We start from the raw sequence: 25025 nt of genomic DNA on the forward strand, positions 1-25025 counted from the left end.
ATTGCCGAACTCTCGAGATGGCTGCAATAATCATGAGAATTAGCTGGAACCTTCCAGAACTTTCTGAGAGTCACAGGCAGCTAGTCCATTCACACCACCTTTAACTCTGGAGATTTGGCTTGCTGTTTATTATGAGTATGAGCTGCCTGGAGACTCCAACTTGCATAAAGACCACAATGCAAAGGAATTCAAAGTTTACTACTGATACCAAGATGGTAATGATATTTCAATTACCTCCACAGGAGCCTTCTGCATCTCTTCACCTCTCAATGACATTTTTGATAAAAGCAATCAAAAACTACCCTGTCACATGACTGGAACCTGACCTTGATAAACTGCTGATGCATACAGTTTAATTTCTGAATTCAGTTGCTGTCTTATGAGAAAAAGGGTTATAGAATGACTGCTCTCCATATCTGCCATCCCCTTTCAGAAGTCTCATCCCCAGAAAGAATCTGACTTTGCCTGGACTACTTTCCTGAGCACCGAGAAAAAAAATTGCTGCATCTTTGATTCTAATCTATCTGCTTTCCCATTCTTAGGAAGAAAAAAGTTGCAACCACAGATCAGTCAGTTGATAGACATGTGGTTTACTGGACTCTTAAGCAAGTAAACTGTTACCAACATCCTTGATTCCGAAGAAATTTATGATTTGCAACTGACTTCCTTTTTCTTTCCATGGTGCATGCTTTTGTGTGAAAAGGAAAAGAAAATATCAAGCAATACCTCGCTGGTCTCGGGACTTGGGGGCGGGGGAAAGAATTTGTAATTCGTATTTCCCCTCACTCTGCTTTTTGCCTGTGATTAACAGGATGTACACACTTTCTGTTTGCCAGCAATTTATAGCCAACAAAATCCGAAGTCACCTGGTATCTTCACAATGGAGCAGTTTCAGTCTTCAGAGTTTTCAAACCTTGCAGCTTGTTCTTTTTTTTTTGTTTGATAGCAGCTTTTCTCCTCCTGGCCCCACTTGCAGGAATCTGAGCCAAAGTTGCTGCCAGTCTCTAAATCGAGGCTTTTCAGCTGTACATATATAGATGATCAATTGATGGTATTGACCTCCATGAATCAAGTTAAGAGGAATGACCTCACCAGCAAGAGGCACAGCATGGGTAGAAGGACCCAATAGTGAAACAGCATGCTAGGAGACTCTGTTCTACTTTTTTTTTCAGGAGGGTGGGATGGGTTCATGTTACAATAAAAATCACTGTTCAACATGAACAACTAGCATGTTTTCTTGTGTGCCTGGTTAAAAGCACAATATATCCAGTTACTGTGTCTTACAAAAGAAGCCACTGATTGTCAAAATGCAATTGTGAGAATGATCCAAGCCCCTTGGGTGGTTTTTGTCAGTCGAGATGAAGATCAGAAAATCAAAAAAGGGAAGACGTTGGAGATCTGAAAGAAGAATAAAAGAAGCTGTAAAACCTCAATGGGTCAGGAAGCATCTGCGAAGAGAAGGTGAGTTAATATTTCAGCTAATGACCTTTACTCAGCTAATGATCTCCTTGGCTCTGGATCTTTGCCGGCTGGATCCTTCTAGTTGACTGTAGGTAACCTATGCAACATTAGGATGTTGTAAGTGCATTTGCCTTTTCTGCTGAGCACTATAACTTTTGGTCAGTTCCCATTTGCAACTAGATCAGTGGCTTGGGTCAATTGCTTATATGGAATAACTGGTTTGCCTAAGGGGTAATTGATCAAACCCATGGTGCTGGAAGTGCAAATTCTGAGAGTTACAATACAGGAAGAAATTCTACTTTATTGCGCAGATTGTCAGTGAAGCCAAGTACTATTTCCTATGTCTGGTATAATCTGCTGCCAGGCAAAATTTCAGTGTATTGGTTGTGTACCTACCATTCAGGATGTTTTAGGGCATTGTGTTGTAAAGTAGTGGTTCAAATTAATTAATTTACTTAATTTGTATAATTAAGAGCTACAAAAAAAGTGCTTTTTAATAGAAGTAAAGAAGCAAAAGGTGTGCTGGATAAGTAGTGGGTACGCTTCAGATGAATCACTTCTAGGTTATCAGCATGTTGTGAGTCCACCTGTTATAAAACTGGGAGCACTGGCTTGCTGTGTGACTGGTTTACTGAAGTGGTTAAGTCTCTGTATTTCAACCTTCTGGCCCTCCCCTTCCTGTTTCCATTTATACTTTATTGTTTTGCAACATGCACATGATGACAGACTTGAACTGTTTTGACAAAGTATTTGTAGATCACTTGATTCAGGGCATTGCATACAGCAAAGAGCAGCTTAGTTAATAGGCTGCACTTTTGAAAGAATGCATTAAAGTTTGAAAAATAACCATGCCAGACTAAATTGAATAACCACCCTCTGCTTGCTTGTCAGGTTATTGCTTGTGTAATCTGCTCAGCCATGGGAAAATAAAGCGGGCGACAGGTCACGTGCGCCAGCTTGCGTTGTCCAACACAAGGCAGTGTGATTTGATTGGCCAGCTCTGGGATGGTAGTGCTGAGACATGTTTAAGGACGGCCTACAGATGACTGGAAAAATACCACCGTGACCTCCCCCCCCCCCCCCCAATCCACCCTCCCAAGGGTATGATCAAGCTTGCACAGTCACAGCAGTGTGCTTATAATAATAGGACCTCTTAGGTTCAAAAGCTGTACTGTATCATCCCCACTGTTAATTTCATTGCTGTACATGGTTTTCTAGTACCATTCTTTTAAGCCAGTTGAATTAAACAGCTGTTAGATGTGGGGGCGGTAGTGACACTATTATGGTAACAGCATGACTTGAAGCATTCTGTTAAAATATTTCAGTTGATTTTTTTCTAAAGAAGTGAAAGAGCCAGAAAAAGTCTTCTGCTAGGATTGTGAACATCGCAATTTAATCCATAGTGTAGATCTTAAACTGTACTTTAATTTTATTGATCTTACTGTACATACACAGTGTCTTAATTTTGATGAGCTGTAGTTTCACCAGATTTTTGTAGCTCCAGTGATCTTGACATGAAAGTACCTTGCAGGGATGCTGTCAGGTTCATGATTGTCAGGGCATGTAATGAGTTTCTTGCTGCAACAAGCTACCCCTCCCCCTCCCTTCTCGTGCAAACCAGCATACCATGCCTTTGTGCCTGCTGTACTTGCTTCTTATCCTATGGAGGAGATAGCATTAGTTGCACTGCAGCAGCTCCACCTGCTGCAGTGTGTTCAGCTCATCTGACTCTGGCATTCAGACCCTTCTGAGACTCTGTGTCTTGGGCAAATTAGTCCCTGGCGGAAAGGACCCCCTTTGAAATGAAGGCAGCCAAATGATGGCAGGTTTATTGTGAGATCATCTTTTTGGAGGGTGCATCTGTGTCGGCAGGTGGACACGAGTTTTTTTGTGTGTGTGTGTGTGTTAGGGGGACATGGGGAGGAGAGAGAGAATAAAGTATTGAGAGGAGTACAAGTCCACCCAAGGAGCTGTCAGAAGTGAGGATGCCAGAGATGGGGACTAGATGCTGAAAGAGGCTGTAAGTCGCTGCTTACTGAGCCGTTCAGTCCCTCTGTAATCTGTCATTGATCAGCCTGGAATTAACATGTCTCCTAGCATCAAAAACTTGGATTGTTTCTCCCCAATGCTGTGTCACTGTAAAGTGGCGTGTACCAACAGTACTGTATCACTGATGTTTGGATGTAAGGTGGGTTGAAAATTGCATTCCTGCATGTGTACATTATTTTAAAATGCAATGAGAATCAATGGTGCATTTGTAAGCATTTCACTGTGCATGGACTGATGTCAATATTAAGACCGTAGCTAAAAAGCCATCTCTCTTGAATGGTGCTGACACTCTATACTGCAGTTCAATCAATGGGAAATCGGTGCATTCGGCTGTTTAGCTCAAGCGCCTAACAAACTATTGAATGTAAAGTGGGACACACACAAGCTGCTGCTCATCGTTATGAGAATCCTATTAAAACAGGCCTTTATGTTGCTGGTAGAATTTGATGGCCTTTTTAACCCAGCGGAGAAAAATTCACTTCACTTGCTTGAGCATTGTCTTTTTCTTGTTCTTTTCAGGATTTTACTTGTACAGTCTTTATACCAATGAAGGGACAGAATCTTTGATATTTATTTTTATGTCCTGTGATGTTTGGATGTAGACTCTGGTTTTTAAAATATTACCAAAAGCAGCCTGATATTCTAAAATGGTTGGGGTCTTTCAAGTAATTCACAGTCCCTAGAGCAAAACAGCACGTCCTGAAATCATTGAACTATTTTTTTGTGTGGTTATATTTAATCAGCTGAAAATGCTGTAATTCGAGGGGTTTTTTTTGTTCTGATGTCAGCTAATTAAAATCTAGGAGACAAGTTTATTTAAGCAAGATAGTGATTAAATTTATTTTCAGCCATAATCTCATAAGCATAATAATTACGCATGACTGAGTAATGTTTAAAAAGACGTAGACATTATTGATTACACTTTGCCTGTTTTCAAAATAATCTATTTTAAATTGCAAGCCATTCACAATGTCTTAGTTCAAGAATGTTATTTAAATAGGTGAGCTTTCTCCCAATATTTTAATTTTAAAGTTGCTAAAAATCCCTCATCCTGTTCTAATCCTGTCTCTTGCTCCTTCGAGCAAAAAAGTTTAACTAATTTTTTTTGTAATTGTCCTATTTAAGATCTTTAACACTTTGTAGCAGTGGACCAAGTGAGAGGACATCTTAACGAATTAATTTTCATGAACCTTTCAAAAAATTTCTTTCCTCTCTTCCCCCTTTCTGTTTATCTCCATAAATTGAGCTCTTGGTCATTAATCATTTTAAGGAATATTGGAGAGATGGCGAGTGACTTTGGTTCAGTATGTTAATGTCTGAGGCACTTTGGAGAAGGTAGATTAAATGTCTGCCAAAGGTAGACAATAAGTGCAGGAGTAGGCCATTCTGCCCTTCGAGCCTGCACCACCATTCAATATGATCATGGCTGATCATCCTTAATCAGTATCCTGTTCCTGCCTTATCTCCATAACCCTTGATTCCACTATCCTTGAGAGCTCTATCCAACTCTTTCTTAAATGAATCCAGAGACTGGGCCTCCACTGACCTCTGGGGCAGAGCATTCCACACAGCCACCACTCTCTGGGTGAAGAAGTTTCTCCTCATCTCTGTCCTAAATGGTCTACCCCATATTTTTAAGCAGTGTCCTCTGGTGCCGTACAACTTCCAAGAAACCTAGTCTTGCCATGTTAAGGCTAGTATTTCACTATCAGTTTCATGTACTAAGAAAGAGATGACCAACTCTGGCACCTGTGCTGAAACCAATTAGTGCAGGATAGGATTAGTACTTATTAAGTAAGCACATGTTTTCCATGTGCCCTGTGTGAATCTTTTCTGTTCTTGTATGGTGTGTGTGTGTGTGTATGAACATTTTAGCTTGAAGATATTCAGATTCAGTTTAGTGTTTACAAGCATTTAATAAAGCTCTGATCTGTATGTGATAATTGCTAGGATCACATTTCAAGTGCCTGTGGTTGACCTGATGTATATAACTTATCAGTTATGATGCTTGTTGCTGGTATATGTTTACATGGCTGTTTTTGTCTCTTTTGTAAGCCGATACTTGATGCATAAGCTGAGAGTCCGTATCAGTGAGTGATTTGACAGTAAAAGATTACTCAGCTGAGCTCAGTTGTTTTGAAAGAAAGAATTTGTTGTTACATAGCAAGTTTCATTACCATTATGGATGTCTAATCACTTTTCCAAGTAATTATTCTAAGCAAACATTGCAAGTTTTGGTCACTAGCAAAAACTTTAAGACAGTAAGACCACCCTATTTTAGGCAGTGTTTGTTGAAGGATTGGCATATTTGGCACCTTAGTTTAACATGTCATCTGAAAGAAGACACGTCAAACAGTTCGCACTCTGCCACATACCAGTGGCAGTGTGGTTCACTTGTTCAAGTTCCTGGAGGGTGGCTTGAATTCATGTACTTCTGACAGAGGTGAGGCCTACCAAGTCCGATTTGCTATGCGGTTTTCCACCAGGTTACGAGGAAGCAGTCAGCAATCCATTTCTTTTCTAACGGGCTGATACTTGCTAAAGATAGTTGTCAGAGTATACAGCAGGATATGGTTGTTTGGAGACTTGTACAGTGAACTGTCAAATGTTTAATCTGAACAAGTACAAGGTGATGCATTTTGGAAGATCTAATGCAGGAGAGAAGTTTATAATAAATGGCAGAATCCTTAGTAGCCTCAACAATAGAGGGATCGAGGAATACAAGTTCATAGTTCCCCGAAAGCAGCAATACCAATAAGGTGGTCAAGAAGTCATTGATATGTTTACCTTCATCAGTCGAGGCACAGAGTATAAAAATTGATTAAAAATGTTGCAGCTGGACAGAGCTTTAATTGGGCCACATTTGGGATAAGGTGTGCAGCTCTGGTTGCCACGCTACCAGAAGGATGTGGTGACCGTGGAGAGTGTACAAAACCAGTTTACCCTCCAAACCAAGTAGTATCCTGGTATTAGCTGAGGAGAGACTGGGCAGACTTGGATTGTTTTCACTTAAACATTGAAGGATGAGAGGCAACCTGATAGGAGTTTATGAAATTGAGAGGCATGGATAGAATGGATCATCAGAGTTGTTTTTCTAGGGTAGAATTGTCAATTACTAGGTGATACCTGATTAAGGTAAAAGGGTTTAAAGGAGATTGAGAGGCAAGCTTTTTATACAGAGGGTGTAATTACTAGGAATGCAGTACCAGAGCAGGTGCTGGAGGCAGAAAGAATAGGTAAGGGTATCTTAACAGATACATGAATAGCAGAGAATAAAGGGATGTACAGCATGTAGATGCAAAAGTGGGGTGGTGGACTTCAGTTTAGAAAGGCAGCATGTGATGCCACAATGTTAGTGGTTCAAAAGACCTTTTTCAACTGTATTGCTGTGTTGTTTGTTCTTTGGTGCTGCAGTGGATAATAAAATACAATTTGGGAAAGTGAGAGGTGGTGACAGAACAGAATATGGTATGAACCATCTTGGTTTTGTGGCTCAGCATTCCGCATTGTCAAGCATCTGCTTATACTGTAAGAGCCAGTATGGCAACTTTTTTTTTGAGGGAAAGCAAATAAAAAACATCATTTTTAAAGATATAAGCATTATTCATGCTTTCACCTAAGACTGTCTTAAAAAAATGCACGAACTGTTGATGTGATCACTTTTTTGCAATATTGTAAACTTTGATCATTATATATTCACCAAAATCTGCCAATTTTTAATTTTTTTTGCACTGTGGATTCAATTCTATTTGAAAAGGAAGTAAAGCACCATAATCCACTTGGCAACATCAGACTTCCTTTGAGACAAGAAGCATTATTTGACTACAAATAAATCTACAAGGCCATAAGACATAGGAGCAGAAGTATGCTGATCAGTCCAATTGAATCTGTTGTGCCATACAATAGATCATGGCTGATCTAATAATCCTCAACTCTGCTTTCCTGTTTTTCCAATTGTCCTCAATTCAATCACTGATTTAACGATCTTTTCACCTCTGCCTTGAATATACTAAATAATACAGCCTCCACAGCCAACTTTGGTTAAAATAAAATAAATCCACAGGTTTATTCCCCTCTGAGAGAAGAAATCCTTCTCATCTCTGCCCTAATTGAGTGACCCCTTACTTTGTGATCATGCTGTCTGGTCCATCCCTAGACTGTCCCACAAGAAAACATAATCTCTCCACATAGACCTTGTAGAATCCTCTAAGAATCTTGCCTATTTCAATAAGGTTTCCCCTCATTTGTCTAAACGCCAATGAGTTCTGGCCCAATCAACTGAACCTCTCCCCATAAGACCATCATACCCCGGATCAATCGGTTGAACCTTCTCTGGATTGTCCCTACTGCCAGTATATCTCCTCTTGTATGAGGGGACCAAAATTATACACACTATTCCAGGTCTGATCTAACTAATGCCTAGGATAATTTAAGCAAGATTAAACTGTTTTTATACGCTATTCCCTTTGAAATGGCCACCAATCTATTAGATGCAACAGCATGGGTTCTTAAGCAGCCTAACATTAGCTGATCAACCACCTTCTAGAGCTGGCAGGAGTGGGCTGGGAAAGAAATTTAGGTGCAAAAGTGGTTGAGAAACAATGGACGATGTTTAAGAACATAGTTCATGGTTCAAAGCAAAGACACTTCCAGTAAGGCTTGAGGAATGTAGGAAAAGGATAAGCTAGCCATGATTAACTGGGGAAGTTAAGACAGCATCATTGCATTCACTGCTTTCCCAGTATTTATCCTGCTTGTTACCTCTTCAGTGAATTCCTATAAATTTGTCAGGTATGATTTCATCCTCATGAAACCATGTTGATTCTGCTTGATTATGAATACCTTGCAGTTCTATCCTTTAAAATAGACTTTAATATTTTTCCAAATGCAAACATTTTCCTTATTGGCAGTTACCTGTTTTCTGTCTCGTTCCCTTTTTTTTTAAAATAATGGTGTTAGATGGACAACATTTCAACCCTCCGGTACTTTTCCAGAATTTAAAGAATCCTAGTAGCTTGCTACAAGTGCATCCACAAGCTTTATAACTATCTTTTTAAAATCCTAAAATGCATCCTATCAGGCCCAGGGGACTTGGTGGTCTTCAACCCCCAAATTTCTTCGTGTTTTTACTTTAGTAACAGTGATATTTATTTCCTGTCACCTCTTTTGTTTCCACCCCTTGATTATTTAGTGTTTTTGGAATGCTATTAGTGTATTTTACTGTGAAGAATACACAGTGCAAAGTACAAGGCTGAGTTGGACACATTTTTAATCGGTAATTTAAGCAATGGGAATAAGGCAGTAAAGTGAAGTTGAAGATTATCAGGTCAGGCACAACCTCTTTGAATGGTAGAGTGGGCTCAGTGTGTGGAATGGCCAAATTCTGCTCCTGTGTTTTTGGTGCTGCTGTCTGTCTTATTCAGTTCCTTCTGCCATTTCTTGGTTCCCCATTATTATTTCTCCAGGCTCAAACTTAAACCTGTGTGACCTTGGCGTGCCTCTTCATTTGTATATGCTTAAAGGTCTTAAGGTCTGTCATGATATTACTTGCAATTTTATCCTGAAAGTTTATTTTCTCCCTCTTTATTATCTCTCTATCTGTCTAATCCATGTGCAGTTCTCCAGCAACTTTTTTTGCCATGACTTTAGGCACTCGGATATTTAGCCACTGTTGTCAAGCACCTTTGTACCGATTTTAAAATAAGAAATTTTTCAAATCATTGTTTTCTTTTTCCCACATCCATCCAAAATATATTTATACGATGTCAGAATTGTGCTGCTTGTTCTATGAAAATTATTTGCTCATTTTTTAGTAAATTAGTTATTTTGAACAGCTGTCAGCAAAATATGACTGAAAAAGATGTATTTCTTTTATCTTTTGTATCTATATAACTTTCATAGCACTTAAACATATAGCACAATTGTCAGCATGGTGTGGCTACTTTAAATGTAGTTCATGTTTTTCTTTGATAGTAGCAATGTTTTGGCACACTGACCTTCCATCGGAATATTTTTCTTCCACACTTATTGGTGTACAGGCTATTAGCAAAGTGCTAGATTTTCAGTAATTGAATACGCTCTATTTTTGTTTTTTTTAAAATTGTGATTTCTGAAATTTTCACCTTTTCCATTAAACGGAAATCTGGGAACTTCCAACGTTTCTGCCGGGAATTGCATTTTGTCATTTGTTTCATTTTCCATGAAAACTAGAAAAATAAGTTTGCAGTTTTGGACATCAGCTGCGGCCTTTGATTTGGTTGGTTAACACCTGACCCTGCAAGAAATGCTATAATCTCCCTTCCAGTAAGTAGAATAAATTAACAGTCAATAAATTTTTGTTTATTACAGTGGGAAATTTAAGTTCATACAAACTAAATTCCTCTAGTTGTAAGTGTTGATTGCAGTTACATTGTAGTTGCTGATATCTGGCTGCATTTTGATTTGTGATGCCATACTAATTGATTGAAGGTGATATGCATAAACCCGAGGTCTGCTGGGATTGTGTGTTAGTCTATTTGGGAGTTTTCAAATGCACTGTTTGCAGTGGGCTGCAGTTAAAATGCCTGTAGTTTTTAACTGAAAGATTGCTTATTTGTGAGGAAAGTAGGAAAAGTTTGGAATACCAAAAGAGTCAATCTGGTTCCCCATATGAAATAACAGTTAATGTTTGTTAAAATATGAAATTCCATTGATCTGCTTTTTGGAGGCATACATACAAGTTAGGAACAGGAGGTAATTTGGCTCCCCAGGCCTACTTCATAGTTTGATAAAGCAATGCTTGATTTGCTTGACCTCCCGACTCCATAATCTTTGATTTCTGTGATAATGAAGAATCTACCTAACTTAACCCTCTGAGAGGAAAATGTAAGCCTCCTCAAATAAAAGCAAAATATTGCCAATGCTGGAAATCTGAAATAAAATATTTCCTCATTGCAGTTATAACAGGCAGGTCCTCTCTTTTTTGAAAGCTCTGACCTCTCGTTCTGGTGTTTTGCATAAAGGGAAATATGTACTTAGTGTCCACCATCTCCAACAACACTCAATAAGCTTGATACCCCACTGGACAAAGCAGCCAGCTCAATTGGCACCATATTGACAAACATTCACCATGAATATTCAGGAGCAGCAGTGTGTACTATTTATAAGATGCTCTACAGAAGTTCACCAAGGGTGCCAAGACAGCACCTTCCAAACCCATGACCACTACTGTCTAGAAGGACAAGGGCAGTATGTGTGTAGAGCACTGCCACTACCTATTTCCAAGAGTAATATGTTATTGATCCTGCTAGGGAGCAGGCAATTTCAGATCTAGTGATTGGTCATAAGGCAGTGATCATAACATTGTAGAATTTAGCATTCCATTTGAGAGGCAAGAACTTGAGTTGGAAATAATTGTGCTAAGCTTAAATGAGGATAATTACAAAGGAATGAGCACAGAGCTGGCAGGAGTGGGCTGGGAAAGAAATTTAGCTGCAAAAGTGGTTGAGAAACAATGGACGATGTTTAAGAACATAGTTCATGGTTCAAAGCAAAGACACTTCCAGTAAGGCTTGAGGAATGTAGAAAAAGGATAAGCTAGCCATGATTAACTGGGGAAGTTAAGACAGCATTAGATTGAAAGAAAAACCACAGGGTAGCAAAGGTTAGTGGTAAGCCAGAAGATTAGAAATGTTTTAGAAACCAAAAAGAGACAACCAAAAAAAAGAGAAAATAAGGTTTGAAGGTAAACCTGCAAGTAACATCAAAATGGACTGTAAGAGCCTCTTTGATTACATAAAAAAGGAAGAGAGAGGCCAAAGTGAGCACAAGTTCCTTCGATAACAGGGGATGGCAGAGGAGTTGAATAAATACTTTGCATCAACCTTCACATTAGAAGACATCAATAACATTCTAAACTTACTAAATATTCAACAAGCAAAATGCATAAATAAATGCAATAACAGTCACCGGAGAAAAAGGGAAACTAATGGGGCTAAAGACCTGTACATCGGACCTGCATCTCAGGATATCAAAGCAAGTAGCTACTGAGGTAGTGGGTGCAATGATAGTAATATTCCAGGAATCACTAGATTCTGGAAAAGTCCCAGAGGTTTAGATAGCTACCAGTGTAACATCTTTATTTAAAAAAGGAAGGAAACCAAAACATTGATAATTATAGGCCAGTTAGCTTAATACCTGTTATTTGGAATGTTCAAATCTATTATAAAAGATGTAATAGTAAAGCACTTAGATATACATAATATGATCAAGCAGACTCAGCATGGCTTCATGTGGAAGAAATTATTCCTGACAAATTTGAGAAAGTAATGAGCAGGATAGCTAAAGATCTGAGGACACAACCTTTAGAATAAGGGGTCACATTTTTAGTGTGGAGGAATTTCTTCGAGTGTTGAGTATGTGGATTTTTTTAATATCAGAGTGGGCTGTCCACGCTGGATCATTAAGTGCATTCAAGCCAGTGATAAACAGATTTTTAGTAACGAAATCCAGGATATGGGGATAAAGAAAGAAAATAGATTTTATGGTTATCAGATGAGCCATGATCTCAACGAATGTTGAAACAGACTCAGCGGGCTAAATGGTCTCCGTCGTCTGGTCACCTGCAAAATTTCCTCAAACTCTCACACCATACTAACTGGAAAATATATCACTGTTTCTTCAGAAATCCTGAACTCCCTCCCTAACAGCACTGTACATGGACTGCATGGTTCAAGGAGACAGTTCATTGCCACCTTCTGAAGAAACACTAAGGATCAGCAATAAATGGGGTGGCACGGTGGCTCAGTGGTTAGTACTGCTGCCTCACAGCACCAGGGTCCCAGGTTCGATTCCAGCCTTGGAGTTTGCACATTCTCCCCATGTCTGCGTGGGTTTCCTCCGGGTGCTCTGGTTTCCCCCCACAGTCCAAAGATGTGTCGGTCAGGTGAATTGGCCATGCTAAATTGCCCATGGTGTTAGGTGCATTGGTCAGAGGGAGACGGGTCTGGGTGGGTTGCTCTTCAGAGGGTTGGTGTGGACTTGTTGCCCCAAAGGGCCTGTTTCCTCACTGTAGGGAATCTAATCTAATCTAATCTAAATGCAGGCCCAAGGGGAGGCAATGGCCTAATGGTATTGTTAGCGACTATTAATCCAGAGGCACAGGTAATGTTCGCTTCGAATCCCGCCACGTCAGATGGTAGAATTTGAAATCAATAAAAATCTGGCATTAAGAGTCTATTGATGACCATTAATCCATTGTTGATTGTTGGAAAAACCCATCTGGTTCACGAATATCCTTTTGGGAAGGAATGTGCCACCTTTATCTGGTATGGCCTAAATGTGACTCTAGACTCTTATCAATGTGGTTGACTCTTAACTGCTCTCTGGGCAATTAGGGATGGGCAATGAATGCTTGCCTAGCCAGCGACGCCCTCATCCCATAATGATTTTTTTAAAAAGCCCAGCAATGCCCACATTCCATAAGCAAATTAAAAAAAAGGTCTGGTTTCCTCAGGATTTTGTATGTTTTGATAAGATTATCTCTCTCTCTTCTACACTTCAGTTGAAACCTGCTGAACGCAATCAACCATTCCTCATAAAATGATCCCTTCTTCGGAGCACTCAATTGAATGAACCTTTTGTGGATGGCACAGAGGCTCTGTGGGGCTTAGCACTGCTACCTCACAACACCAGGGACCCGGGTTTGAATCTACCCTCGGGCAGCTAATTGCACGTTCTCCCTGTGTCTGTGACTGTTTCCTCCAGGTGCTTCAGTTTCCTCCCATAGTCCAACGATATGCAGGTTAGGTAGATTGGTATGCTAAATTGCCCATTGTGCCCTGGGGTGTGCAGCCTAGATGGATTTGTCATGGGAGTGCAGGGTTTTAGGAGTAGGATAGGGAATTGGGTACGGATAGGATGGTCTTTGGAAGGTCAGTGTGGACTTGATAGGCCGAATGCCTGCTTCTACATTATAGGGATTCTATGATTCTACAAGTGGACTTTTAATGTAATTGTATCCTTCCTTACGTAAGGAGACAAAAACCATTTGGGGTTTAGCAGTTAACTGATAAGTTTCAGATTTGTCCATGTTTTCGGGTCCATGTGTATCTTACTCATAGATCTTCCCCTGATTCCCTAACCTCTTATGGATTGTACAGAGCATAGTATCTGTGTGGCAAAGTGGAATGTTTAAATACAATTGAGGAACATTGGGCCTACAAGTATTCTGGTGGGGTGGAGTACATGTATGATGCTGAAAGGATTTTAAACCCTGCAACTTCAATCTTTATTGCAGGTTTAAGATATTGAAGTTACTAATAGAAATTAGTTTCCTTTTCCCTTTTGTCATCTTTAGAAAGTCTGTCTTTACTGTAATTAACTTGGTTAAAAATCATACAACACCATGTTATAGTCCAACAGGTTTATTTGGAAGCACTAGCTTTCAAAGCGCTGTTCCTTTACTACCTGATGAAGGAGCAGTGCTTTGACAGCTAGTACTTCCAAATAAGCCTGTTGGACCAAACCTGGTGTTGTGATTTTTAACTTTGTGTACACCCAGTCCAACACTGGCACCTCCAACTCGTAATTAACTTGTGCAGCATGAGACTGTGCAAGCTGTTGACTTCATTGATATTTTTTGTCTGAGGCTATGGTAACAAAATATTTAATCTTAGTGGAAAACGTACGCAGTAACACGTAACTGATAGAAAAATAGGGATCTAACACACACACTTTACAGTTTAATGTATTAAAATGTTTAGAATTGATAATAAGGAACACTATATTCATATTGATTCAATTGCAAAGTGATTGTGTTTGGAGCTGTGTATTTAGAACATAGAACAATACAGCGCAGAACAGGCCCATCGGCCCTCGATGTTGCACCGCTCTGTGAACTAATCTAAGCCCATTTCCCTACACTATCCCATCATCATCCATGTGCTTATCCCAGGATACAGGCAGGACATTCCAAGCCCTTACCACTCTGAATAAAGAACCTGCCTCTGACATCTGTCTTAAATCTATCACACCTCAATTTGTAGCTACCCCTCAATTTGTAGGTAAAGCTATACTTTCAGGTATACTGAAGGATAATCATGTAATCTGTTTTGAAGCCTGCACCTCAGCAAACCTGGATGGTTTGATTGTTGGGGATTAAAGGGGGCCCAGCGTGTTTTGTTGAGTTACAGGTAAATGGTGTGTAGTATTGGAGACATTGACAGCAGTCTTTGTACTAACAGTGGGTAAACTGCGTTTATAAAATCTTGAGAGAATCAGGTTTTAAACAGTTGAGGTCAGTCTTGGAAAGAATAAAAGAGTTGGGCCTTCATGGATAGCTAATCAGCATATCTACCCAGGTACAAAGCCCATATGATTTACATTGAAGATGAGATTTGAATGGGAAGAATTTCTACAATACCGCTAAAGACTCTCTGGTCTATTACGTCTGCTAGAGTCCAGGAGATAGAACCATGAGAGCCATGAGAGTCTGTGATTCTCTATCCTGGAATGTTGTTAGAGGTCAAAAACGAGCCCAGAAGATTTCCTGAGTTTGTACTGAGGGACGAGCACCAGCAGTACTCTAGCCGCAAAGAATGGCTATAGAATTGTAAGTTACCAGGTTGAAAAAAAAAATGATTATAAGCAAATCTTGGGGAGCCAAGAATCATCTTTGACTGATTTTTGGGAGAACTGAATATCTATTTAAAATACAGTGCAACATATACGGGAGTTACTCTTGGTTGTGTTAGTTCTGTTCAGTTGTATAAGTAGTCTACAAAATGTTTTTCAATCAATTCAGTAACGTTCTGAAAATGTGAAATATTGTGCCATCTGCTCAAAGCAGAGGGAGCACAGAATTCTTCAACTGCTTTCAAGTGAACTTTTAAATCCGCATGTAATAAGCCCGTGAGAGAGGGTGCAATCCTAGATTTATCTTAGGAAATGAATTGGGCAGGTGGATGAAGAAGCAGTGGATGACAGTTTCGGGGATAGTGATCATAAAATAGTAAGAATTAGTATCATTCTGGAGAGGGAGCCAAGATAGATCAGGCATTAAAAAATTACAAACCTTTTTACAGAGTTGAGAGATGAATTGGCAAAAGTGACCTTTTGATGAGATTCTACAGGCACAGCATGGATATATCTCCATGATGATGAAGGGTGCCATTATAAATCTGGAGCTGGCTGGTTATTTGGTAGCATACTGAGTTGGGTAAGGCAAAGCAGAAAAGTAGAGTTGGTTGCTGAAAGGACTGTGTCTCTTTATTTTTGTGCTTTTAAAAACTGAAGACTGAAATTGGCGAAGTTTAAAAAAACTTTGCAAGAGTGGCTGCAGCTTTGAAAGTAAGTAACCTGATACTCAGGGCATGCTTTATAAATAACTACATAATCAAGCAGTGTTTGAGGTTCAGATTGCAGAGGTTCCAGAACCAAGGGTGTACAGTGATGTAACTCATTTTGGCAGCAGAAGTTGATTCACCTGTGAACTAATGACCGTTATCAATGACTCAGACCTCTTACTTGCTAAGAACTGTGTGATCGGTTCTTTGGTGGCTGAGCAGCTTGGAGTTGGAAAATCGTTTAGAGTGCGGACGCTGAAGATCTGAAACAAAAACCAAAATTGCTTGAGAAATTCAGTTCTGGCGGCATCTGTGGAGAGAAGTGTGCAGATCTTCTCACAGCCCGATAGCATCACGTTCTCCGCAGTCGAAACTCAGATTAAGACTCAAGATAGCCAGTTACTTTTCCTGCAGCAATAGCAGTAGACTTTTGACTATTGAATTAATAAATCAGACCATTTCCTAGTCAATCAATTGCACGAGACATTCCATAAACCAGTGGAAGCTTTCAGTGATAAAGACATCTGAATAACACAGGGTTTGGCTAGCTAAGGAAACATTGCTTCTCAGTTCCACCATTGAGGTAAAGATCAGTCAACAGACTTCCCAGTTTTTTCTAACCTCTGCCAATAATGTATTTTTTATAAAGTAAAACAAAGAATTGTAGATGCTGAAGATCTGAAACAAGAACAGAAATTGCTGGAGAGACTCAGCAGGTCTGGCAGCATCTGTGGAGAGAAAGCAGAGTTAACATTTTGAGCCCAGTGACCTATGTTCAGAACTGAAGAAGAGACACCAGACTGAATCCATTTTTTCTATTTGTTTGTGATTATGTATGTGGGGTGATGGGAGACGTTACACGAAGTTTAGAGTTTTCATTTGAAACCATTGGCATTCAACACTGCTGTTTACCTGTAGCTATGATCTAATGACTTGCAATAAATAATTCCTGTTCAATACGGAAATCTGTTCTATGCTTTCTATCAAACTTTGTACTGTGCAAACTTCGTATATCAAAAATACTTTGGTCAGACTCCGAGAATAGTGGTCTGACTCCAGGCTTCCATTCCAATTAATTTTGAATTTCGTAGTGCTACTGTAACATTGAGATTAATTCCTGTTGGTCTGAGGGGGTAATGCAGCAGCACTTTAAAGGGCATCACTTTGAATTTTCAGCACAGGTGAAATAATAGCCAGAGGCATCAATGCAGTTATTAGGTATATTTGTTGGGCAGTCAGTCTGGTGTAAAATATAAAATTTAACAATCTGACTGTGTATGTAAGACTTAGAAAATGATTAAAAAAAAATGATGCTGTCTGCAGGCATTTGTAACCCTTGACCTAAGTCGTGGCGGTTGAGTGTTTGAAGGTGTCTCTGGATTCTTGCCTACACATTGGTAGTTTTTCCCCGTGTAATAACAATAGCACCTCAAAAGTAATTGATTATGAAATACATCTCAGGACATCCTGAGTGTTAAATCATCCTGTAAGCATAAGCTCTTTGAGTTAACCAGTAAATTTGATGATTGCCTCAAAATTTTATAGCCTCAAGTCTTAGATATTCTGACCAGAAAATACACCAGCTGTTTGAAGATGGGAAGAACTATTTGTTGCTATTTGTGTCCTTCGGGTAGAATTATCTTTGCAAGTATAGTCAATGTTTCGAAGGCAATTGTGGCAGCCAATTAACACAGCAGCTTACAACAAGCAGCAGAGATGAGTGATCATAAATCTGTTAAAGTAACATTGGTTGAATGGTGAATATTTCCCAGGATACTGAGTACACACCCGTTCAAATAGTGCTAATGAACCTTTTATGCCAGTCTTCATAGAAAAACAGGACTTCCATTGAGCAGCTCATCTGAAGGGTAATCTTCAATAATACCAATTTTTACTTCATTGATATCATGCACCCAAGTCCTGAATGAGATTTGAGATGCAACTTTCTGACTTGAGGATAGGAATACTAAATTAAATTGATACTGTTTTTGATTTATTTTATTTGCTCGCGGGACATGAAACCCGCAATATTTATTGCCCTTCCCTAATTGTCCAGAGGGCAGTTAAGAGTCGGCCACATTGTTTTGGGTGTGGAGTCACATGTAGGCCAGACCAGGTAAGAGTGGGGAAGAAACTGCCAGCAGACATTATTAAACCAGATGGGTTTTCCCTGACAATTGACAATGGCATTGTGGTCATCACTGGACTCTGGTTCCAGATTTTTATTCCATTCAAATCCCACCATCTGCCATGGTGCGATTTGAATCTAGGTCCCCAGAACATTGCCTGGGTCTCTGGATTAACAGTCAAGCGATAGTACCACTAGGCCATCACCTTCTCAAATTTTGATTAATTGCAGCATCTGTGATCCATATGCCCTCTGAAAATTAGATAAAATACTTTGGTGCTTTCTTAAGAATGGGGAAAGAGCTCCTGGATCTTTTCTCCTACCCCCTTTAATGATTGTAAATTTCCAGTGTACTTTAAGGTTCTGCTATGTAAAACGTGTCCAAATAATTTTGCTTCGTGGTTTAGAACTCGGTAAGGAATGGCCTTTCCCTGCATATCTCCGAGATGGAGTGATGAGTTGTTAGGTGAACTTGTGATACATAGGAAAAGTGAACTAGATGTGGACGTACCAATTTGTTACTGAGTACATTTAATTGGAAATCTGCATCTTTATGGATGCATCTTTTGTGAATGCTCCTTGAAATGAATATGCCTGAATAATTGGACCCAAATGCCTGAGTTACTGAAGTGGCTGACATGTTATGTTCTGCCTCATTTAAATCTTGTATCACACTCAATTGATTTCAGATACGTGTATACAGTTGACAAGAAATCAGACCTGGAATTTATTAGTTCTTGGGTGTTAATTCCATTATGACAGATAATTCCATTGAGTTTTGTACCCAAGTTAAGTAGATAGTATTTCTTGGTTGCAAAGGGGTAAGCGTGATACATGGTGTAGTGGCTCAGTAGTGAATATTGTTGCCTCACAGCACCAGGGACCGGGGTTCGGTTCTAATCTTGGGCAACAGTGTGGAGTTTGTACGTTCTTCCTGTGTCTGTGTGGGTTTCCTCCCACAGTCCAAAGATGTGCAGATTAGATGGATTAGCCATGGTTGGTGGGGGAAGTGGATGAGTCCAAGTGAGTTGTACTTTGGAGGATCAGTGCAGGTTCGATGGGCTGAATAGCTTTTATCTGCATTGTAGGGATTCTATGAAAGCTATGGCAAAATGTGCTGTATGAAATATCTCAAGGCAGCACTGACGATTGAGCAGCCAGTTTTAATTTCTGTAACGGAACATCGGCTTAATTTCTCAATTCTGACAGCTCTGATCCAGATGCCCATGCAAGCCGTTGATCCGTTTTGTTCAAAGTTCTTGGATTAGATTAGTTACAGTGTGGAAACAGGCCCTTCGGCCCAACAAGTCCACACCGCCCCGCCGAAGCGCAACCCACCCATACCCCTACATTTACCCCTTACCTAACACTACGGGCAATTTGGCAGGGCCAATTCACCTGACCTGCACATCTTTGGACTGTGGGAGGAAACCGGAGCACCCGGAGGAAACCCACGCAGACACGGGGAGAATGTGCAAACTCCACACAGTCAGTCGCCTGAGTCGGGAATTGAACCCGGATCTCTGGCGCTGTGAGGCAGCAGTGCTAACCACTGTGCCACCGTGCCATGTGGGCGGCACGGTGGCACAGTGGTTAGCACTGCTGCCTCACAGCGCCTGAGACCCGGGTTCACTTCCCGCCTCAGGCGACTGACTGTGTGGAGTTTGCACGTTCTCCCCGTGTCTGTGTGGGTTTCCTCCGGGTGCTCCGGTTTCCTCCCACAGTCACAAAGATGTGCAGGCCAGGTGAATTGGCCATGCTAAATTGCCCGTAGTGTTAGGTAACGGGTAAATGTAGGGGTATGGGTGGGTTTCGCTTCGGCGGGTCGGTGTGGACTTGTTGGGCCGAAGGGCCTGTTTCCACACTGTAACTAATCTAATCTAATCTAATCTAATCTTGGGTTGATAAAAACCAGGATGAAAAATGGATGCCAAATTTGGCCAATGAGGAGAGATTGAGGGAAATGTAGAAGAATAAAAAATTACCTAATTAAAATTTGAAAAAATTCTTAAATTCCTTTCAACAAGACAGATGTGTCTTTCGGCTGGCAGATTCGAAAACCAGATCTCTCAAACTCAGAGTAAGGAGAAAACTGTGTTTGTGACTGAGATGAGAATTTATTTCCACTGTGGATAATGAGTCTTTGAGACTCGACCCTGTAGATTGATAAATTTCTAGATACTAATGAGACGTTAAGCGCAATGAGGATAGTGCAAGAAAATAGCATTGAGGAAGATGATTAACTTGTGCAGTGCTTCTGGATAGATATTGAAATGGCTAAGCTTTGGGTCTTCCATTGTGCCTCTAAATTCTCCACAATGATAAATGAGATCTGCTCCAATGGAAAGGATGCAGTGTACATCAGGCAATCAGATGTTGAGTTCTCTTTGGGGGTGGGGGGCCTGATCTATGATGTGAAAATTTATAGTCATGAATGACACCTTTACAGAAGTGTAATTTCTTAGGAACGGCTACTTTAAATTGTGTTGCCTTGTGCTCCAATGTATGTACAAATGAACTTGTGAATGAAGTCAGGAACAAAACCTGTTCACAACCTGGCGACTGCCCTTATTGAAATTTTGGGACTGCTGCTACATTGTGGATTTCTCTAGAAAAAATGGAGAATGCTAGGTGTGACACTTATTCCAATTTACAAGTGGATCTTTGTTGCAGAAAGATGCAGAAGTAATGGCATTTTAATGGCTTTTAAAATTTTTTCCCTGTTCCCATCACAAACATTTTGTTGTAAGAAGTTAGTTTTGTATCTTGATTATTTTTGTTCAGTTGTAATATAAATACTTGCAATAATGTGAACTATATCAGTTGTCACATTGCAATGTTTTTTTCAATATTTGTTTCTGTGGAGCTTTGGTGAATCACTCAATCAATGCACTATTAAGGCAGGAAGGGCATCCAGTATGTAAAATTCTATTTCCCTATAATCTTCCATAGAGTAAATTTGCTGTAGAAAGGAAAAAGAAGGATGCAAGAGAGATTTTAATAATTGCTTGTGCTTGGTATTGGATAGGTGACCAGGTACACTAGTATTTGACCTTTTTGTGTTCACGTTGTAATGTTGACTTCTATGACCATGTCCATTATGGCAGCTCGGACTGAAAATGTAAAATTACCAGGTTTCTTGAAAAATGGGTGCTCTCCCTGCAGTGCCAGGGTATGTTCATTTTCAATTCTAATTGCTGGTTTGGGAGAGCTGCGTACAGCAACTTTCAATATTCTCATTTAAAACGGACTTCTGTAACTTGCTGCATCAAGTTCTGCAATATGTTGCATTATTCGGTTGTCAAACTATTGATTTAGTCTGCAGAATGGTAGGAAGGTGCATGTCTTTCTAAATACAATATATTACTGCAGGGGGAATGAGAAGATCCTGAACTGAGATGCCAGGTCTTATATTTTAGCATTTCCTAATCAAGCAGTAGTTTATATTCTGTTCTGTCCTACACCGTGTGATAATATGATTAAGTTCAGAGCTTTGATATTTTTCCAGTTTTGGACATTCTGTTTTGGTTTTGACTGATATTTGTGTTATGGTAGATTGACTTCCCCACAACGTAATTTGAGATCTGTAGGTAATTATATTTTTTTCTTCTTTGCCTTTTGCTTGGAATCTTAATTGAAAATGAAAACTGTTTCTTAAAAAAAAAACCAAGGTGCAGAGAAAATAAATGGAGGTCAACAGAAGCTTTGAAACCTAATTTGAGGAAGTAACTGGCATGGTGAATTGAGAACTCAGTGGATATTGTCCACGTGGACTTTCAGAAAGCCTTTGACAATGCACCACACTACAAACTACTGAAAAAATGAACTTGTCTTTTACAACCTCTGATGTCCTGGAATCCTAAAGAGCCTTTGAAGTTCTTTTGAATCATAGCAGTTGCCATAATGTAGAAATAATTAACAGTTGAGGGGTAACTGAAGGAAAAAATTAAGAGAAAGTGAGGACTGCAGATGCTGGAGACCAGAGTTGAAAAGTGTGGTGCTGGAAAACCGCAGCAGGCCAGGCAGCATCCGAGGAGCAGGAGAATCGATGTTTCGGGCATAAGCCCTTCAATTACATTTGTCTTTCTCCACCTGAACACTGCAGCATCCAGAGGACAAACAGGTGGACATGTGAGCAGAATGCTGTGCTAAAATGACCAGCTACGTGAAGGTCTGCTTGCGCACAGACCGAGGTGTTCTGTAAAGCTGTCACCCAGTCTGCATTTGTTTTCTCCAATGTAGACTAGGTCATGTTGGGTGCAGCAAATACAATATACTAGATTGGAGGAGATAGAGGTGAAATGCTGCTTCACCTGGAAAGACTGTTTCAGCACTTGGGTGGTGAGCAGGGAGGTGGGTGGTACTGTACCTTCTCTGGTTACATGGAAGGTGCCGTAGGGTGGGCGAGTGGGATAAGTGGCTGATGAATGGACTAGGATGTCCCAGAGGGAATGCAGATGGGGGTGGTAGGGTGGTGAGGGGAAGATATATTTTGTGGTGGCATTCTGCTGGAGTTGTCTGAAATGGCGGAGAATGATCCTTGGAATACAGAGGTTCGTGGGATAGAAAGTGAAGACAAGGGGGACCTGATCATGCTGTTGTGTGAGATGGGAAGATGCAAGGGGGGGAACCGTGGGTGATCGGTCGGATGCAATGGAGGGCCTGTCAACTATAGTGGGTGGGAAACCACGGTTGTGGAAGGAGCCAGCCATATCAGCAGCGCTGTTTTGGAAGGTGGCATCATCTGAACAGATGTGACATAGGTGAAGGAACTGGGAGAATGGGATGGATGTCCTTGCAGGACATGGGGTGTGATGAACTGTAGCGATGTTAGCTATGAGAGTCTGTGGTTTAGTAGTGGATGTCAGTGGACAGTTTATTTCCCAAAATGGAGACAGAGGGTCAAGGACAGGAAGGAAAGTGTCGGTAATGTGATGCAGGGATGGAAATTGAAGACAAATGACACATTTTTCAAGGCCCTGGTGGGAGCATGAAGCAGCACTGAAGCAGTTGTCAATTTACTGAGAAAAGAATTGTGGGAGGGGGCAAGTGTAGGACTGGAACACTGATTGTTCCACATACCTAGTAAAGATGCAGGCATAATTGGAACCTATGTGGCTGCCCATAGCACTCTTTTGATTTGGCATTAGTGAGATGATTTAAAGGAGAAATTTTTCAGTGAGAGAACGTTCAGCCAGGTGGATGAGAGTGGTGATGGACAGGGAGTGTTCAGGCGTCTGGTCTAGGAAGAAGCCTTGAAGGTGTGTGAGTGGGTCTTGGTGAAATGCTCTTTGGAAGGTCACTGTGGACTGAAGGTTCCAAATGGCCTGCTTCCACACTGTAGGGATTCAGTGATTCTATGGTACAGCATCAACTGAGGACTCCAGGACTTTTTGTGGCTTCATGTTAAAAGGGAACAAGACAGCAGCTAAACAGTTGAATTCTTGTCATTTAATTCTTGCTACTCAAAAACTTAAAACCTGCAAAGTACAACTGCCTTTGCCTTCCTGTCTGTACAAGACAGCTGGACCAACCTCCACCCTGCACTCCTCTCTCCCCATTCTTCAAAATAAGAAATTAAACCCCGTGTCTTTCTTGTGTATTTGTTGGGTTTTTTTCCAGTAATTCAAGTCCATTCTCTTAATCTCAAAAACAACCCCTTGGAATTGACTCTGCTTCATTTTTGATCAGTGAACGGAGTTTTGATAAAGAATGACAAATAGAAAAAAAAATTCTGTTGTGACTGAGAGAAAGTTTTAAAGAGGTAACCTCCTTTTAACCTGATGATAATACACTAAACATTTGTTTATTCGTATAGAGGTTATTCAGCAATGCCACCATTCAGCAAGATCTGGGAGTGCTAGTCGAGGATTCTCTAAAGGTAAACATGCAGGTTGAGTCCGTGATTAAGAAAGCGAATGCATTTATCTCAAGAGGGTTGGAATTTAAAAGCACCGTTGTGCTACTGAGACTGTATAAAGCTCTGGTTAGGCCCCATTTGGAGTACTGTGTCCAGTTTTGGTCCCCACACCTCAGGAAGGACATACTGGCACTGGAGCATGTCCAGAGGAGATTCTCACGGATGATCCCTGGAATGGTAGGTTTAACATACGAGGAATGGCTGAGGATCCTGGGATTGTATTCATTGGAGTTTAGAAGATTAAGGGGAGATCTAATAGAAACTTACAAGATAATACATGGCTTGGAAAGGGTGGATGATAGGAAACTGTTTCCGTTAGACGAGGAGACTAGGACCCGTGGACACAGCCTTAGAATTAGAGGGGGTAAATTCAGAACAGAAATGCGGAGACATTTCTTCAGCCAGAGAGTGGTGGGCCTGTGGAATTCATTGCCGCAGAGTGCAGTGGAGGCCGGGACACTAAATGTCTTCAAGGCAGAGATTGATAAATTCTTGATGTCACAAGGAATTAAGGGTTAAGGGGAGAATGCGGGTAAGTGGAGTTGAAATGCCCATCAGCCATGATTGAATGGCGGAGTGGACTCGATGGGCTGAATGGCCTTACTTTCACTCCTATGTCTTATGGTCTTATAACTCAACCAAGTGTCTGTATGATACCGGTTTGGTTTTTAAAAAAATTTCCGGGGGACAGTGCTGTCTGTGCCAATGTTTATTAATTGGCCCTAGTCATCTTTGAGAAGGTGACGGTAAGCAGACCATGTGCAGCAACGCAGCTGAAAATTACTTCCTGGTGGCGTAACCAGGACACTGAGCATTGATACTTGGAATAAAGAAAGCCAGGCCTGGGTGGCTGATGCTTTTCTGTGTTCTACTTGCTAAGTTACTGTACCAAATCAGTTGCATGTAAGTATTGTGTTATGACTTATGCTTTTTTATTTTAGGTAAAATAGTGCCTTTCTGGATTTGTCTTAATATATGAATTTTATTAGTAAAGTAATTTTCTGAATTTTTAATCAGTTTTGATGCCATGGATTGATTGGAAGGTTTTGGTTTGAAGCCCAGCAGCAGTTGGTATCCCATCAAACCTCTCCTGCGGTAGAGTGCTGAAATCTTCAGCCCTGCTGTCCGTGCACATTTTAGACTA

The 25025-nt window shown here is 40.5% G+C and overlaps 1 protein-coding gene across 18 annotated transcripts in view; it reads left to right on the forward strand.

Moving 5' to 3' along the window:
* The window catches only part of dlg1b (discs large MAGUK scaffold protein 1b), a 435380-nt gene that overhangs the window by 106955 nt on the left and 303400 nt on the right, over positions 1 to 25025 (forward strand). For 3 of the 18 annotated variants that reach the window (XM_043702492.2, XM_043702495.2, XM_043702502.2), the window contains exon 1: positions 3507 to 3649. The exons of the other annotated variants lie outside the window; for them this stretch is intronic. In XM_043702492.2, coding sequence (XP_043558427.1) covers positions 3548 to 3649 — 102 coding nt within the window. In that variant the 5' untranslated portion in view covers positions 3507 to 3547. Of the gene's footprint in view, positions 1 to 3506; positions 3650 to 25025 lie in introns of those variants that run through there. 18 annotated transcript variants of the gene reach the window in all.

Source organism: Chiloscyllium plagiosum, unplaced genomic scaffold (assembly GCF_037043375.1).
Source record: "Chiloscyllium plagiosum isolate Xiang-an unplaced genomic scaffold, Cpla_swu_hap1 HiC_scaffold_13, whole genome shotgun sequence".
NCBI classification, from domain to species: Eukaryota; Metazoa; Chordata; class Chondrichthyes; order Orectolobiformes; family Hemiscylliidae; genus Chiloscyllium; species Chiloscyllium plagiosum.